At 55.8% G+C, this 17643-nt stretch overlaps 5 protein-coding genes across 5 annotated transcripts; 1 reads left to right on the forward strand and 4 right to left on the reverse strand.

Moving 5' to 3' along the window:
- Positions 1–158: 158 nt before the first annotated feature.
- SIP3 (SNF1-interacting protein) lies at positions 159–4471 on the reverse strand (the record flags this gene model as incomplete). Its single annotated transcript, XM_071065922.1, has 2 exons — positions 159–636; positions 705–4471. The coding sequence occupies 2 exons, from the start codon at positions 4469–4471 to the stop codon at positions 159–161; spliced, it is 4245 nt and encodes a 1414-aa protein (XP_070922023.1).
- Positions 4472–5106: 635 nt separating this feature from the next.
- On the reverse strand, positions 5107–7862 carry MFIFM68171_10504 (uncharacterized protein; the record flags this gene model as incomplete). Its single annotated transcript, XM_071065923.1, has 7 exons — positions 5107–5420; positions 5472–5624; positions 5680–5734; positions 5792–6499; positions 6551–7142; positions 7205–7532; positions 7646–7862. The coding sequence occupies 7 exons, from the start codon at positions 7860–7862 to the stop codon at positions 5107–5109; spliced, it is 2367 nt and encodes a 788-aa protein (XP_070922024.1).
- Positions 7863–8387: 525 nt separating this feature from the next.
- RET2 (coatomer subunit delta) lies at positions 8388–10135 on the reverse strand (the record flags this gene model as incomplete). Its single annotated transcript, XM_071065924.1, has 5 exons — positions 8388–8477; positions 8533–9340; positions 9394–9593; positions 9638–10081; positions 10133–10135. The coding sequence occupies 5 exons, from the start codon at positions 10133–10135 to the stop codon at positions 8388–8390; spliced, it is 1545 nt and encodes a 514-aa protein (XP_070922025.1).
- Positions 10136–11451: 1316 nt separating this feature from the next.
- MFIFM68171_10506 (uncharacterized protein) lies at positions 11452–12368 on the reverse strand (the record flags this gene model as incomplete). The annotated part of the gene is made up of 2 exons (XM_071065925.1): positions 11452–11571; positions 11829–12368. 2 exons carry the CDS (start codon positions 12366–12368, stop codon positions 11452–11454), a joined length of 660 nt encoding a protein of 219 aa, XP_070922026.1.
- A 1161-nt stretch (positions 12369–13529) lies between these two features.
- Positions 13530–16304, forward strand: MFIFM68171_10507 (uncharacterized protein; the record flags this gene model as incomplete). The annotated part of the gene is made up of 1 exon (XM_071065926.1): positions 13530–16304. One exon carries the CDS (start codon positions 13530–13532, stop codon positions 16302–16304), a length of 2775 nt encoding a protein of 924 aa, XP_070922027.1.
- Between the last annotated feature and the right edge of the window lie 1339 nt (positions 16305–17643).

Genomic DNA, 17643 nt, shown 5'->3' on the forward strand with positions numbered 1-17643 from the left:
CACACCTGACTTCCAGTCACCTACAATCCTTTGCTACGCCGTCCCGGCTCAATGCAGACTCGTACTCTATCGATACAAATGAGAACCTCTAGTCCCGCTATGCAGCTGACCAATTACAAAGTGCTAAGTAGTATTATCAAGACCCTTCTCGCCCATCGTCACATCACAAATGCAGAGGGCGACAGGCCCCTCCTCTCCACAAGCGCCTTCCGATCGGCCTCGCAGCTCCCACAGTACTCGGCATGCCACTTCTTTAGCGCCTCCCTACGCTTCTCCCCATCATCCCCGCCCTTGCCCGCACCACCAGCCAGCACTTTCTGTACCCCAGCCTCATCCCACCCTCTGCTCTCTTCCCCCCCGCCGTCCCCGCGTGACAGGATCCCCCTGACCTGCTCGCACCGGTACGTTTCGTCCGCCAGCCAGTTCTCCCACTCGGACTGCATCATTTCCAGCTCGATGCCGTTGACGACACGCATGGCCACGAGCAAGTCGTGCCGGTACCCGCCAAGGCGCTGCCTCGTACGGCGGAGCCGCCTCGCCGTCGCCCGGCTGGCGGCCGACGAGAAACCCGCCCCTGCGTCGTGCGGCGGCGCGTCGAGGCTAGTGGTGTTGACGAGCGACTGAAACGTGTTGTAACTGTGGTTGGGTAAAAGTCAATGATAACGCACGTTAGGAGTGGCATGTAGGGGACAGGAAGAACTCACCATTGGCTATTCGCCGGCCGGAAATCGACAGCGGCGCTCCCGCCCGCCGCCTCCTCCAGATCAGCCAGGTAAATGGCCTTGCTCATGACCAGGTTCGGCCCGACGCCGAGGCGGTTCATGTACTTTGCCGATTTCCGCTCCAGCCACCACGTCGAGCTCGCCTGCGAGATGACGAGCAGGTTATACGCCGCGCTGATCGCCAGCAGCACCAGGATCACCCTGTTGGCCGTGAAAATCTTGAATATCCGCTTCACGGCGGCAAACGCCCACATCATGACCGAGGTGATGGCGCTCTCCATAAACGACCGGCCCGTCTCGAGCATCATGTCTGTCAGCGTGCGCGGCCGGATCGTTGCCGTCGCCGCCTTCCCTCGGCCGTCGGCCGCCGTGTCGGGCGAAAAGACGACGACCTGGTTCTGCTGCCCGACGTTGCCGTACACCTGTATCGCGCGCTTGGTGCGGCTGTGCGAGCCCAGCCGGCGCACCTGGTCCGTCGCCACCTCGGCCAGCTCCTCGGCGTCGTTAGCCGCGTCGTCGAGCGCCTGCCGCTGCACCATGTTTTTGGCAAACGCCGGCGTCTTGGACCAGTCGGCCTTGGTGTAGATGGCCAGCTTGCACTTGGATTTGGAGACGTGCGTGATGACCACCTTGAAGACGAGCTTGAACGCCTGCGAGTGCGGGAGGTGCCACGGCGTCTTGATGTGCGTGACCACGTACGTGATGTGGTCGCTGAACATGTCGATGGTCTGCGTATCGATCACGTCGCCGGGTTTCGTACGGCCTAACATGTCGACATAGTCCACCTTGAACCGGAACTGCCGCCGCATCCGCCCGTGGTCCTGCAGTTCCCAGGGGCCCTGCTCGATCTCCTTGGCCCGCCGCTCAAAGTAGAGCTTGGGGAAGATGAAGCTCTTGTCGCCGAACAGGACGTGGAAGCACGATTTGGCGCTAATCTCAAAGTGCCTCTCGGCCACGCGCTTGCCCATGTCCGGGGGCTCATACACCACAGGGCGCGTGGGCAGCTGAATCTTCTGTAACGGCTTCGTCAGCCCCCGAGACGATCCGTACCTGCTGTTCAGATCTTGCACCCTCCTCGACACAGGCCTGCCAAACGGTGTGCCGTCGTCGATTGGCGTGTTGGACGATACCTCCTCCCAGCTCTCCACACTTGGGCTCCGCTTGTCGTCCTGTGTCTTGTCCAGGTTGCTCAGCGCCGCAATGATCTCTGACAATTCCATCGGCTCGGCGGCCTGAAGGTCGTCAACTAGCAAGTTGAGGCGAGATTGCAGGAGCGAGAAATCCTCCAAGAACACCTTGATGGTGATCCGGGAAAACGCATTGTCCTGCGTGTCTTGGTTCAGATGAAGGAAGATGAAGTCGCAGTCCCGGCCCGGAGCCGCTGTTAGCTCAGCGATGCTGTCAAGGCTGATGGCGTACGCCACGATCAAGCCCAGCTGATGGCCGTAAAAGTACATGCGGTCAGGCGTGACAAACACGCGCCCGTTCCCTGCCATACCCTGGACTTCGTTGCCCTGGCTTGATGAACCCGACCACGCGGCATTAAAGACCAGCACGGGTTTGTCATCGACGGGTGCCGTTGGGAAGATCAACCGGAATTGCGCGTACTGGGCCCTGAGCTCAGACGGGTAGTTCAGCGGAAACGTCTCGGACGGTGCCTTCTCCTGTCCTCTGATGTCTGCGATCCTTGCGTCAACGCTCACCGTCTTCCTGTGCAGATTGGATGGGACGGCCATCTTCTCCACCGTAGAGGTCCGCGGCATGGCGGTAGCCACGAAAGGGCCGGTCGGATCTGGTTTGGGCGTCGGAGGCGTTGTAGGAGTGGGGCAGTACATGGACGCGTAGGTACTGCTGCCCCAGTAGTTGGCTAGAACGGCACTCGGTAGCGTGCGGACAACCCCGGCGTTAGCGCTTGCCAGGACAGCAGTTTTGCTAAGATTTGTCACGATGGGAGGCTTTGCCAAGGCTAGGGGTGCCAGGCTTCCTGGTTGTTGGTCGAGCAAGGGGTTAGGCAGGCGGAGAGGAGGGGCCTGGCCTACTTGGGGAGATGTCGTCGTGCTTGAGGTCAAACCTGGTCCAATTGCTCCTACGGTAGAGGTCTCGCTCGAGCTTGTAAAGGCCGCCTTACGATGAAGATCCAGCTTCTGCATGATGCGCGTAGCATGCTCCCGTCCGGTTTCGCCGTCCTCTCGTCCAAGGTGAGTGGTGATCGCGCGCCGAGGGGTTTCGAAGCTTGTACGCGGTGCGAGACCGCCGTCCTGGCCGGGAATAGGTAAGGTTCCCTGCCGGTCGGCACCGCCTGTCTCGTCGAGATTGTCCAGGTTCTTGGCTGAGAACTCGGGGATCGACGGAGGAGTGATAGAAAATGCAGGGTCCGCGCCTCCAACGGGGGCGCTCTGGTCCCGCCCCATGCTGGCCTCGATCGCCTTCTTCTTGGCCACCTCGAACACCTCGAGCCACTCAATCAGCTGTGTCTGCGTCTCGGCTTGCAACATGATTGTCTGCGTCTTGGTCTTGATCTCGAAGCAGAAGCGGCGCTCCTCCTGCACAGCCGGTCGCGCGCTGCACAAAAGCACGCCAATCTCGTCACCCTGTAGCACGCCCTGAGGGCCCTGGACCAACCACCCAAAGATGCCGTCACGACAGTAGTACCACCGGCGTATCCAAGTCGTCCTAACCGGTTTTCCCGCGAGCAATCGCAGGAAAAGCCAGCCCTGCTTCTCCGAGATCACCGCGACCTGGTCTTTGCGCTGCATGCTCATCGGGCCCTTCGAACCAAGATACGGCACAGTCGAAATGCTGTAATCTTCCAGCTCGCGTGACGGCTTGTACGCAGCGAGCGTGCCCTCGCCAATCTCCCTCCTCGCAACCTGCAGCTCCCGCCGAAACACGGCCTCCGACATCTCCATCTCCCTTGCCCAACCCCTGATTCTCTCCAGCTCCTCCCCCCAGGTATTCACGGAGCCGGCCTCCATCGCCCTCCTTATCTCCCTGTACACGTCTGCGCAGGCCCTCACGAGCAGCTTGTCCAGGCCCGCCCTGACCTGCGGCGCCATCTGGCAGTAGTCCAGCGCCGCCTTGAGATACGCCTTCCTCGTCTCAAAGACGGCGAACGCATCCTCGCGCAGCGAGCTCGGCTCCTTGGTCTTGCTCTGCCCGACGTAGCGCGCCAGGGTGCCGTCGAACGCCTTTTGCGTCACGTCCAGCGCCCTCCTCACCTCCCGGAACGCCCTCAGCTCGTTTTGGATGAAGGTCCTTATCGGCTCGACGCTGACCGGCTCGAGCCGGCGCACTGCGCCCAGGATGCCGCCCCACCACTCCCGCGCGCCGTCGCCGGCCCGTCGAAGGGCCGGCAGCGTGTAATCCGCGTCGAGGACGGGCGAATCGGTGGGGGACGCCATGGTGGGCGGGGGCGAGATCTTGGATAGGTAGTTGTTGATCGTGTCCTCGAGAGCCAGGACATCGTGGGCGACCTTGGAGGTGCTCCGCGCGTAGCTGTCGAGCCAGCGCTCGATTGCGTCGAGCTGTTCCGAGAAGTGGACCGAGGTGGCGCGGAAGGCGGGCGAGTCGAGGGCTGCTTCGTTGAGGGCGACCGGGATGGCTGGGCCGGCGGTCCAGGATCGGGAGGGTTGAGGAGCTTGAGATGTTGGCGGGCCAGGGGCGGAACCGGATGCTGCCGTTGCCGGCGTGGCGGTTACCGATCGCAGACCAGCCACCATTGCCGCCGGCGGAATCGTCGGCTCGTTCATGTTGCAGTCGCTGGGCTCGGTACGAAAGAGTTGGGGCAGTCGGCTTGCCGACCTTGGACTACACGGCAGTGAGTGCTAGAAGGCTGGAAAGGCTAGAAGCTGTGTAGGTACATATCACAACCGCCAGGCGGCCGTATGTATTTGTCAGAGCTAATCAACTTTGCTCATCGTCGGGTAAAATCATCAGGCGGGTTGCTGGCACTGCTACGCTCGTAAGCGTGGGAGCAACTGTCTCAAACAGTCAGATGCAATGACGTTTTGGTTTCGGTCGGAAGATTCGCTTTGCCCTTGGGCGCTACAGGAGCGCTAACGGCACTTGATTTTCCGGGTGTCGGGTCACTAATTATGCGGCTTAAACGCGGAAAGATTAGCGGATCTTGGAGCGCCTCGAGTGCTATTCTTGGAAAGGTGCACAGTGCGGCACGACGTCTCCAATGGACCAACGCCAACTCAGGGGTACCGAAGTGAAGAACGGACAATTCCGAGCTCCGAAATCAGACAAGAATACTTCGGCCAGGCTCCATTCCTCTATACCGAATCTCTGATAGCAGTTGCGCCATTCAGACGCATCATTACTCTGACAACCCGGCTGCAACTGCTTGGGCCCCTGTCACGTTATAGTACGCATCCGACTATTAGTTCCTTCTCCCCGTAATCGGCCTGTCCGATGTCAACTCTTCGGGGAGTGCATAGACCTTATACATCATCCTGTCACGGCCCAAGAGACAGATCCTAGCAGGGATCTCGCCCCTCAGGTTGCTCGCCCTCTGGACTTCCATGAGGACTGGCGAGAAGCTAGACGTGGTAGAGAATGCAAACCATGCGCTGACCCCATCATTCCCTATGCCGTCGAGTTCCATCACAGGAGGACATTGTCCCTCTGTATACCCCCCGTATGGGACATTAGCTGATTGATACGCGATGTGCAGGAGAGCCGATTTTGGTTCCTCTGGACCGTCATTAGCGTGACTGCCGGTTTCCCACGTGGTTCGTAGCATACCTCTTCGGTTGCACAGTAGCAGCAGGGACTTATCGTCCAGGTACTTGAAATCGACGATGGTTGTGTCGTCCGGTAGCCCGAATCCGCAGGTTCTCGTCGAGGCTGCCCCACTAACGCCGTCGCTGACCGGAATGTCGGCGCGAATAAGGTATACTAAGCGCAACCCGTCAACTTTGGCCCGCAACTCCTGTGGGTGAAGTAGATATACTCTTAGTTTTGTCATCTTCCGGTACTAACGCTGTGAATACCACAGCGGAGTCATCCTGTGTTCGAGTTGTTAATCAGCGACTCCCTGTCCAAGAACGGTAATGGCGGCTCACGTTCTTCTTCGGTCGGTTCACCCGGATGTCGTGCTTCCAAATCTTCTGTCCAATCGACAATTCGGCCGCTTGACCGAACCGTACACCCTGCTCCTCTGCCTCCGCGATGCCCTTGAAAACAATCTTGGCCTTAGATGCCAAGTAATTCAGCAGGAAGTTAACCTGAGGAAGTTCTTTCATGTAAGGTTGACCCGCTTCCTGTTTGTGCAGTTCCCTGTCAAGAACATCCAAAAGGGATGGTGCCTGTTCGATAAGCGCCTGGTTTTTGGCATAGTCCCCCTTACCGACGTCGCCAAAGTACAGCGCTAGAGGGCTGCTGATCAAGTAGTTTTGGATATACGACAGTACCTTGAGATTGTCCATGGTCGCCTCTTTCTCAGTCAGCTCCTCGCTGAGTGATGACGAGGCTTGCTTATCGATCTCCAACCGCAGCCAAGCGGAGAATACAGCGAATTGCTCCAGCTCGTCCATGACGATTAGCAAGATCTTGTGGGCAACCATTAGCAAGGACGAGGTGATATCCACGAGCTTGTTGATCTGTGCCTCATTGAACCCGATGCCGTCTTCGGAGCCGTGAAAGCGGGCAATTCCGAGTAGCCGACTGAGAATGACGCCGCACCTCTCTAGGGCCGGTATGAAATTCTCATGGACCAAGCCGCGAAGATTTACAAGCCCTGATACCACAGCCTTTTCCCAGCGTTTATGTCCCTGGCAAACTGTTAACCTGAATTCGTACGTCCGGGGGCAGGGACTACTTACCCGTTCAGCGAGACTATCCACAAGCCACTCCTTCACAGGAGGAAAGATATGACCGGTCGCAACGGTATGGCAAAGCGCTTGAACTATTGTTAACTCCCCGTTGGGCATTTTCTTTAGGTCGTCCTGAACCCCGAGCAGGAATCTCCCCGGTAGTTCCCTTGTTGACTTCCACTCTCCAATCATATGCGACTGTGTTTGCTTCAAATAACGTAGCAGATTCTGCAGCATCGTTGTCTTGGACGCCAGCAGCGATAGATTGACGGGCGATTGATGTAGAAATGTCAGGTCCATGGGTACGAGGTATATCGAAGCCCTTTCACCCCCTTCGGGACGAAGCAGAAGCATGTGCGTAGATATCTCGGGATGTGAGCCGTGCCCACACAGTTGGAAGACACCAGAGCCTTGCTCAGCCTTCACCGTCTGCGGCGAATACTTAAACGTGCCGATAACAAAAGAGTCGTAAATACTAAGATGGATGCCGCCGTCCGCCGTCCCAACAATCATAACATGCACGTCGTCGGCGTCCTCGGCCTTGCACGGTCGAAAGACAAACTCGAGCGATGCCGTTGTCGAGAATAGAAACATGTCGTCCCTAAACTCATCGGGGATCAGCTCACGCAATCCCCCAACGTCCACCCTCCACGAATTACTTACCCCGACCCGCCAGAAACAGGCAACGGACTCAGCTTCGGCAACGCCGTCTCAACCTCCAAGAACGTCAATTCATGCGGTAAATCGAGAGCCACATCCCCCATGCTGTCCCCATCCAACAGAACCCCCCGCTCAGGCCTCCTCGGCCCACCTTTCCTCCTCCTCTTACTCTCGCCAGTGACATTCCTCGACCAAGAAATGAACCCAACCTTTGGGGCCCCAGGTGCAGACGCGCCGCTATCGTAAACTCGGATGTGATGCACCGCCTTGCTGCTCTCGAGCCCCATTAACCTAACCACCCCGTCGCTCCACCCGGCCGCGAGGAACTGTCCTGTTCCCCACATTAGCGACCTCATTCCAACACTCCATATCTATCGGTTAAGAGTAACAAAGAGAGAGGGAGAGAAAAAAGAAGAGTACAGTGGAGGGAACGGATATACGTACCATCTTCTTTCCACCGGATCCCCTCCACCTTCTTTCCCCGCTCAGCATGCTTCGACACCAATTGGTCATTGGCGCGCCACACGTGCAGCGTGGTATTGCCCTCGCCGACCGTCGCGGTTAGGTCGATGGCCGAGTTGCAGGCGAGGTGGCCGCCCGTGACGGGCGTGGAGAGGGTGCTTGTGCTAAAGAGTCGGAGTCTGGGAATATCTGTGGCCATGTTTGGGTGTGTTTGCGGAGGTGGGTGTTGCTGGGAATGGAAGTTGGGTTCAAGTTCCGATGCATGAGTCTGAACACGGAAGTGATCAAAGTAAGAGATGTGGAGGGAATCGACTCATGAATCTGCTTCTTCTGTTTGGTTGTCGTCGCTCAGCTTGTCAAAGGTTTGTTCCTGCCTGGGATTTTCAGGTGTGGATGAAAGTTGCGACTGGAATCGATCGAGTGGCTCAGATACTCTTTCGCACTGTGCGCTGCCCGATCTGTTTTTTGCTATGTACGGCCTAAACATCCATTAGCCGATAGCAGCAAACATGCAATTTGTTGACGTTCCATACATGCTCATGGCCCTAGACTTCAGGGCTTACATGGCACTTGGACAAGAGGCATTAGACAGAAGTCCTCTGGCACCATTGAAGGAGCAAACCAATCCCAGTGTTATCTCTAGGTAGCCACGCCACACACCAAGATACACCACACTTTTAAGACACAACATTGACCATCTTTTGACAAGCATCTCTTTCCCAATCTACTCGATTATGTAAGACTCGGCAACAGACTTGATCTCCTTGGAGAATGCAACCTCCTCATTCATCTCAAGCAGCTCCACCGACTGGACCTATAGGCGTATCAGCTGTCTGTCTCGTGTCGTCCAAAGGCAGGTAGAAACTTACATCAACATCCACAAACGGCGACGTCTTTGAGAATCGCACCTGCATCGGGAAGAACTCGTTCTCGTCGTCCGTCTGCGCTTCGAACTCAAACGCGCCGCTAGGGTTCTCTTCGCTCACCGTGCCTATCGACCATTCCAGGCTGTCGCCAGATACCTCGTAGACGGCGTCGAAGCTAGAGATGGACGGCTCGGCGCTTGTAAACGGCACGACCACGCTGACGTCCTTCAGGGGGTCACCGCCGGAAAGCTCATACTCGATCGTGAGCGTGCAGTTCCCGTCAGAGCCCTTGTTGACCCAAACAGTGAAGGTAATAGGCAGCACGCTGGAATTGTCCGCCTTGGGAGTTGCCCGCCACCGGAGTACCCCGACGGCATTGTTCACTGGGAAGCCCCGCGCCGTGTTGGCCATCTGGATGGTCTTTGAGCTGTTGAACGCGTTCTTGTCCACGTTGGGGTGCGTCCGGAATTGCGCGCCGTGTGAGGGAGTAGCGTTGAGATTAAGCTTGAGCTTAGTGAGCGAGGGGTCTGAGACGCGCAGTGTCAGGTCGCCGCTGATCGAGAACGAGTTCACCGCGCCTTCTCTGGAGATCTTGGCCGTGATAGCTTCGTTGACAGTGACATGGATCGCATCCCGGTCTAATGAGGACGACACCCGCGGGGCAGCAGCCGGCTCAGCGGCAGACGGTGTAGCGATAGGCACAAGGGGCGTATCATCGACGGGGCCGAGCTCCCCCTTTACGCGCTCGAACATATCTGTCGTCTTGGATTTCTTACCCAGCTGCATGCCCTTGCCCTTGGGTGCAGTAAACCTGCGCTGGTCAGCTTGTGACAGCTGAGGAAATGAGCCAGGATAAGGGCATACTTGGACTTGTTCTTCTCCGCCTCGTATGTATCGTAGGTTTCGGTGACAGCTGGCCGCACAGGGGGGGTGTAGGTTGGGTATACGGGCGGCCGGGACATGCCAGCGCCGCGGCCACTTCTGCCCGACTCCTTGCGCTGCATCTCCAATTGCTTGGCCTTCCTCTTGCGCTCCTCGGTGGCCTCCAGCTCTTTGTTCTGTGCCTACGTCAGCAATTGGTATCGGCCAGAAGGCACCCGATCCTTACCCGAGCAATAATCTCCTGAATGCGCTCCTCGTGACTCTCCATCTCTAAGAAAGTCTTGATCTGGCTGATAGTCAGATTCTCCCGATAGCCGAGCGTCACTAGCTCGTCGAAGGCGCTAATGAGCTCAAAGGCATTCCTGAGAATCTCGCGCTCGTCAAGGCTCTTGCACGTGCTGGTAACGACCTGGGCGAACAAGTGGAGCGAGTCGATGTCCTGGAGGATGTTGGACTGCTTGTTGGTGATGAGCACCATATACAGCTCGTCCAAGGGCTGGTATACGAATCGGACATTGTCCTGCTCGACCGTCGTGTGCTGGGTGCCAGAACTCGCCGCCTTCGGGAAGGATGCTAGGAGAGCTTCGATGCGCGACCGCTTGATGTCGTGGAATGCTCGGGCGAGGACGGCCTTGCCGCCCCGTGTGCAGATAGACGCAGCGAGGACAACCTGATAGTTCTGTTAGTGTTTTCCGCGTATGCGCAGGCATCGCGCACATACCATCTTGACTACAGCAATAAGATGTGGTGGTGTTGTTGTTGTTGTTGTTGTTGTTGTGCGTAGTCAGAAAAGGAGCTCTCAGCGTCCTCAAAGGTTGCCGTAATTGGACTTACTGCACTGTGGTCAATCTGGCTTTCCAACAGTGTGCCTGCGAGGGGCTGCCGGGCTGGGGGGCACAGAGAGATGTGACTAACAGAATCCTGTGTAGATTACAGCAGGATATGTTAAGCTAACTTCCACAGAGGGAATATTTATGAGATGGCCGGCGCTAAACTAGATGCGGGCTAGTATATGGCACACAGACCGCCAGGCCGCATGTGGCTGGCCTGGCTCGTGCAAATCACATGACAGTTCCATAGCATACTTCTCAGGTTCTCAGATCCACAGCTTGGGCGCTTGGGCATTTTCGCTACGACCCCCTATGTACACAACCAGCTACGAAGTAATTAGAATCACCGGCGTAAAACCATTCGTTCCAAAGGGAATTGTCAGGTGACAAACAGTCTACAACCCCCGGTTCACAACGACCTCCACTAGCACCCCACTGGTCAAACCCCCCCTTTGACCGGAGGGATGTGGCTGTGCGTGAGTGACTAGACTAAAGTATCTAGAATTGCCCTTCTGACTTTGGATACATCTATTTCGTATTGGCAAGGGAAGTTTGCTCCATTTGTTTTCCGAGTGGTGGCTCATTTCGACAACAGAGCTTGATATGCCACAGAAATCCGGCCTATCTCTATGGTGCTTCGTAGCTAGCACTCTGCAGAGGGCGCACACCCACGGCATCCTTGTATCGGATGTATGAGTACCTAGTAATCGGCTACACCGCCGGCTTACGATCTGAAATCGAGAATTTTCAACCATCCATCGTAAACGATTTCGGCAACCCCTGACCCGGGGGACCGGGACCAGGAGCGATGCGCTATCCTTTGCTGTCTTGCCATCCTACTTAGCGATGACGTTTAACGTCCTGATCGAGAGTGGCTTGCCGTGGGGCGGTCTTGCCATTATCATTGATGCGGTAGCTGAGGAGGAACTGAGCTCCCGGGCTATTGTACTAGAGACGGAACTGGACTGGTACCAAGGTGCCGGCGCTGGAGCAGACCTTGGCCGTACCAGATGCATTCAACACGGAACCTGGAGAGACGAGCAGGAGTCAACGGTTCTTGGCGTTGAATATTGTTGCGCAGGAACCTCACGTAGTTTCTATAGAGGGAAACACGCATGAGTGTAGTTAATGTCAAAAGAGGCTGATAAAACATGGTTTATCACGTCTCTTGGATCTCCCTCAATCCAACTGCTCTCCTGCCCATGGCACGCTATATAACCACCCTGATTGGTCGCCTACGCTCATCGTCTCGAAGGCCGCCAACGATGGACGGATTGACAAGCAGACATTTAGCCTCTCTGGCAGGACGGACAAGTGATTTCAGAAACTCCTATGTCGTCAGTGCAAGGTTCCAGACCCCGCCACCAGCAACTACAGTGCGGTCATATGCGTCCTGCAGCCCATCAAACTGCAGCCACTCAATCCCGGCGCCCTCGTGGACATGTCCAAAGACATGCAACCTCGGACGGGCGTGCCAGAGTGCTTGTAACAGGTGTACGCAACCCAATCTCTGCAGGTCGAGATGCCCACGCGGCGGACAATGTGTTATTAACAGGTCGACCCCTGCTGGTACCGCTCCTATCCAACATCATCGCTTCGAAAATACTGGAAGGCCCAGTTACCATGACGAGGCGAGCGAAGGCTGCCATAGACGCGTAACCGGCGACCATTGGGGCAGGTAATCGTGGTCCCGGAATTTTCTAAGTAGATGAGGTCCCCCCAATCCAGGTCCCGTTTCGACTCGGACGATGCTTTCCCAGCGGTAACATAGCTCGAGTCCAGAAGTGTATCGTGGTTTCCGGCGATAACGATCTTGATAGAGTGCGGCTGTAAGCGTAACCAGTCTACCATAGCCTGTAATTCTTTTAAAGACCCCGATTGCGTGAGGTCGCCAGCATGGACAAGGATATCGCCGTCGGGAAGAGCGAGCTGGAAGTTGTGTGTGTCCGAGATACAGACGACCGAGACAGGATCTGCAAGCGGTTGCGCAGGAATAACGGGCTGCCGAGTGTAGAGCATGCGCGCGAGGAAAATGCACGGCCGGTCAAGAAACTGCTGCCAGGCTCCGGGCCGTGGTCGGTGGAGTAGCGGATCCAGGCCTGAGGGTTGCTTGCCAAAGAGAGGCATGATCAATTCCAAACCGGCAGGGACGGGTTGGACGAGGCGTAGAGCGAAGACAAGGACGGGAACAACTCAACGGGGATTCAAATGCGCAGGTCCCGTCAGGAATTCTAAGTGAGTGGGAGACCGTGCTTCCAGTTCCTCAAGCTAGTTGGATTCGGGATGGATCTGCTCGAACAGTTGTCTTCTGGTCTCGATGCGGAAGAGTAGAAAGAATATTGCTGGAGCTTCTATGCTTACGGTGAATGGATGACAGGCTGGAGTTTATCATACACAAATGGATGAGACACCGAAACGTGAGAGGAGAGCTGCCCTTCTAATTATTCTGCCTGGTATGTGGGTTAGTCGTGTCTCTGGCCTGTGCGCATGTGCGGGTGAGTCTCCGGGCAATGCCTTACGTAATTCTCGATCTCTAGAATGTTAGATGTGACTCTACAGTGCACTTCATAAATCCTCGTATTGTGTATACAAAGTAAGGTGAGAAGACGGGTTCGCTCATTAGACTTGGTCAGATCTTGGGAGGACCCGACATACACAAGGGCCTTCATCTTGACGGCAGGCACTGTGGGGCTTTCTACACTACCATGTACAAAGGTGGAACATCTATCAGAGGTCAGGTGACCTGGTCTCTACAACGCACAGACCACAACGACCTCTGCCCCCCATCGTGAAGGAAATGGTCTGTGCCTCGGAGACTTCCTTCCCGGTAATCCACTATCACATCTCCCAAGTTTATCACTGAGCTCTCCATTTTCAACTACCTTCTTTCAACGCCGATCAACCTTCGCCGGACTGGTGTCTGCACAGGTATCTCTACGTAATACTCATTTTCTCATTTGAGCACGCCTCCAGAGACATTCGGATCAGACCCGGACGCGTCCAGCGCCACCGACCGTATCATTTTGGGCGCCATCAATTCCCGCCCCGTTACCGCCGAGTCCTTTAATTTCGCCCACCACCTCCAAATATCGTCGAACATCAACGCGCCTTCCTTTGCCCTTACGTGACCTCTGGACTTCCGGACGACACTTTACAGGACCGACCCAACACTCCCTGGTCAGCAAATGGACATTTGGTAACAAAGCGAACCGTTACGGACAACTCAACACTTTTCTTGCGCCGATTCTGTCGTCGCGCTTACTGCCTACCGATACGACAGCGCTAACGATGGAGCAAGCTGGGCTTTCGGTGGAACCTGGCTCTCTTGGCCAGCTGGAGCCGGACTTCCAGCTCGATTTTGATCCCGACGCCGATGCCGAGACCGATGGATTCGACTTCCGCCTCGACGGGACATATGATGAGGTTGAGGAAGGCTCCGGTGAGCCAGTCGTTAACCAGTCTGCCGAATTAAACCCTGCGCCTGAGATCGGATATGAAGATGAAGAGGAACAAGTTAAGAGTGCGAGTCAGGAACAAGTGCACAACGAGGTTACCGAAGATTCCGACAAACATACCGAGGCCGAGCTTGAGGCTGAAGTGGAATACCAAGATGAGATTGGATATGAGGATGAGGATGCCGTAGCCACGGACGTCAATGTCGACTTACGACCTCCAGAGCCCGCCGAAACCAATACTGGGCTGTCGAATGCCTCGTCAGATGAGCATTGGGAGTCTGTTCGAGTGGCCGAGGACGGCAGCAGTGAGGTGTCAGCGCACGGGAAGGATACGGCCTTGCGCCATAACCCCGACATCGAGGAGCTTGGTGAGAGCACGGATCTGCGGGATGATTTGGTGGATGATGATGAGGACAGGTCGGTCGATCCCGCCGCCGGCGACGACCTGGCCGCTAAAGACTTCGACGAGATGGATCACGAGCAGTATGACGTCGATCATCACGACGAACCTTACCCGGCTGCGAGTGATATTGACAAAGCGGTCCAAGATTTGGCGGATTCCCTCGCCCAGGTTCCCGACGTAGAAGTACTCTACAACGAAGCATGCTACGCTCTATTCGGAACCTCTGATGACGATCCGGAATCTTACTTCCTGTCAGATGTCAGGGAATTGGATCGTCCGCTGTCGCAGTTTTTCGCTTCTCTCCGTGCCGTCATCTCGAGCGAGATAGCGCCGACGGATGAGCTGGTGATCCGCTTTGACCCTCTCGATCTTGAGTTCGGTGAGCGGTCTAATGGGAAATTCCTAGCTCGCAGCTTCCGTGAGATCCTCGATTGTCATGCTGCACTGGCAGCCAAGGACTCAAGTATCTCACCGGACCCCGTCATTCAACTCGTTGTACAACGAGACAGTGAGGAACATTTCCTGGAACTCCTGGCAGACGCCGAGTGTGGCGATGGCCATTCCAATCACTCAGGAGATCTTGAAGCATCCGAGTTGCACGACGAGCAGCTACAAGCTAACCTCCCAGATAATGGGCAGGTGCTACATGAATTATCCGAGGACGGGCGCTCGGACGAGTCATCCACCAATGATCACGATACATTTGATACCGCACGTCAAGACTCTGCCGCGATACAATTCGTTGAGGGAAAGAATGAGTCTGAATTCGAAACAACTCCCGGCCGCGGTGATGTACCGAGGGAGCTCGAGTACAACTTCCAAGTCGACGCCGGCAGATCGCAATACTCGAGTAGCCCAGAAGACATCGCTAGTGACCAGGAGAACTTGGAACCGGACTACCCTGATGCCCAATCACATTTCGATGAACATCCGGGGGAAGCTGCAGATGGGGAGCAAGACTGGGCTGAACAAGTAGAGGACGATGAGCCAGCGGCCTCGGAACACGCTGAGCTTCCACTTGAGACGTCCGATGAGCCACAGACTGTACATCAAGCCGGCGGTGAGTCGGGTGAGACTGCAGAACTCGGAACCGCTGACAGGGTTTCGACGCCCGCGGATGGTCGGTATGATCATGAAGCCTCAAATGGTAAATATCCTTTTTCCATTTCCCCAGCATATCATATTTCTCCCTACCGCAAACTACCTGCCTCTGTCCTGCTCGTTCATGATGAGAGCGAAGATATCATCGACAGGTTCGACGATGGTGCACCTACCATGTCGGCGTCCGGTGCAGGACACGAACCAGCATGCACACCACAAGTGCTTGGTACACATGCTGGGATCCCCACACCTGAACTCGAAGTTGAGTTTTGGGAGATCGACTATTCGGATGACGAATATGGGCCATCTCCCCGCTCAACCTTGGCCAGCCAAAGCACCACCCATGGAGGACTCACTACTGTGTCCCCATCGCTGAAACTTAAGGCGCCATGCGCTGGGCCCTTGGGCTCCGGGGTGAACTTCAACATGCACTGCACCGGCCCGATCGAATTTCCGTGTGTTGGCAAGATCGCGGAACGTGACAACGCCAAAACTGTCTTCCTGCCTAGCCCCGATGCTAACATGCTTGCTCAACAAGATCACGACCTTGTGCTCGCGTTCGATGATGCCCCCGACGTAGCAGCGACACGAGAGGGAGAAGGAGATGAATATGAAGAATATGCGATTGCCTACAACGCCGTGGAGAATACGACCGATGATACGGAAGGCATCGATGGCACCCATGAGTCGCTTATCCGCGATGATGCCAGCGATTCTTCAGCCAAGGATAACGGGGCTCAGATTGCTGCAGCCACAGAAACGGCATCGATCCAAACCAGCGCCACCTTTGACGGCGACGAGATCGACTATGAGGAGTACAATGCCGCGGACGACTTGCACGCGCTAGAAAACGGTAGCGCTCAGCAACCTCTGACGGCTCCTGGGGGTGAGAATGACGAGATCGACTGGGAAAATGATGGGGATGAGTACGAACAGCAGCCGGGGAGTGCAGACGACGGCGTCGAGTACGAGGAACGGAGGGAGATCACTCTGACTCCGACGAGCCTCGCTGGTAAACGAAGCAGGACTGACGAAGCAGAGAGTCTGACCGATGAGACCGGTATGCTGGGTAGCCCTCCGCCCAAGAGATTGCGCATGGGCTGACGATCACAAAGACCACAAGCGTCGTCGGACTTGAGCGGCAGGCTCTTCACAGGTTCTGACCTTTCCCCCATTTGATGCGGGGACACGGTTGTAGTTCAACCGCGAATCGTTGTCCCCGAAGCCCCTTCGAATTTCTTTTCAGCCTCCCCTTATCGACTTACAGGTGACGATTCTGCATGGCCCATCGGAAAGCCCATGGATTTAACAGGTAGGTTTTAATACGACATCCTTAGGGATGAGTGAAAACGCTCTGCCGGATCTCGCATTCGGCCGCGATATCTCCGTACCGCACTCTCCGGCCGGACTTGAAGCTCATTATGCTGCAACACAACAACCGTCGTTCAGCGTTGAGGGTTTGAGACTTTTCGGCCAAAATAGGATTACAACAAACTACAACACAGCATCACACCTGGCGTTTCACATGTAGGATTATGGGTGGGAATTTTGATGTTTGTTGGCTTTGAAAAGGCACCTTTGGGACCGGAGAATCATTTTGAGGAGCTCGGGAGTCTCGGAAATCCAGGGCGGATCATGGATTCGGGAAATAGTTATCTAGATATAGGATCCAGCCCGGTCTCGGTCTCTCTCTGCTGGTATTTCCACCATCGAAGGCGGTGGTTGCAGATTGGGACAACCATGAGGGTCGTTAGGCGCACCGCTGGAACCACGGATCGGTTCCTTTTCGCTTCTTGGTCGGGCCATCCTTAGGCGGTGGCATTCTTTCTTTTTATTCCGTTTCTTTTTTCTTTTTTCCCTTTTACCTTTTTATGTCGATAGATACCTATCCCCCTGGTTCTGAAGGGCGAGCGGCTTAGGGCTGCCGAACATGTTTGAGTATCGTGCTGCCTTGTTGTCTTGATGTCTGCTCGAGTAGTTTGTTGAGTAGCCAAGGTGGTTCCTCCCTCAACCATGTGGCTAGGTGCCATAACAACTCCAAATGCATGCACGTCGTAAGGATCCCTGGATTGCGCAGGATCTCGAGTCACACAAGATCCCACTCGAAGGACCCAAACATGGGCAAACTGTTGAGGCTTGTTAAGGCTCAGCCGGATACGGTCGCAGGGGAGCCGTAAGATCAGCCCCACCAAGCTTCTGCTCCGCCACAATTCTGGGGTTGTCTTGGCGTGTTGGGTGGGCTTGGCATCAGCATGTGAGGGTAAATCAGCCGAGAGTTTCGAGACTACTTGGGGGGGAAACAAACCTCCGGATCTGCATGCCTCAGGGGACGGCAGCTGCCAACGATAGGCCAGCATCATCCCATGTTTTGACATAGGGATTGTACTACATGTATTCTGGGTATCTTCTCACAGAGTTTGAAGGTTGCCGAATCAGATACATA

Source organism: Madurella fahalii, assembly GCF_045866475.1.
Source record: "Madurella fahalii IFM 68171 DNA, scaffold_6, whole genome shotgun sequence".
Classification (NCBI taxonomy): domain Eukaryota; kingdom Fungi; phylum Ascomycota; class Sordariomycetes; order Sordariales; genus Madurella; species Madurella fahalii.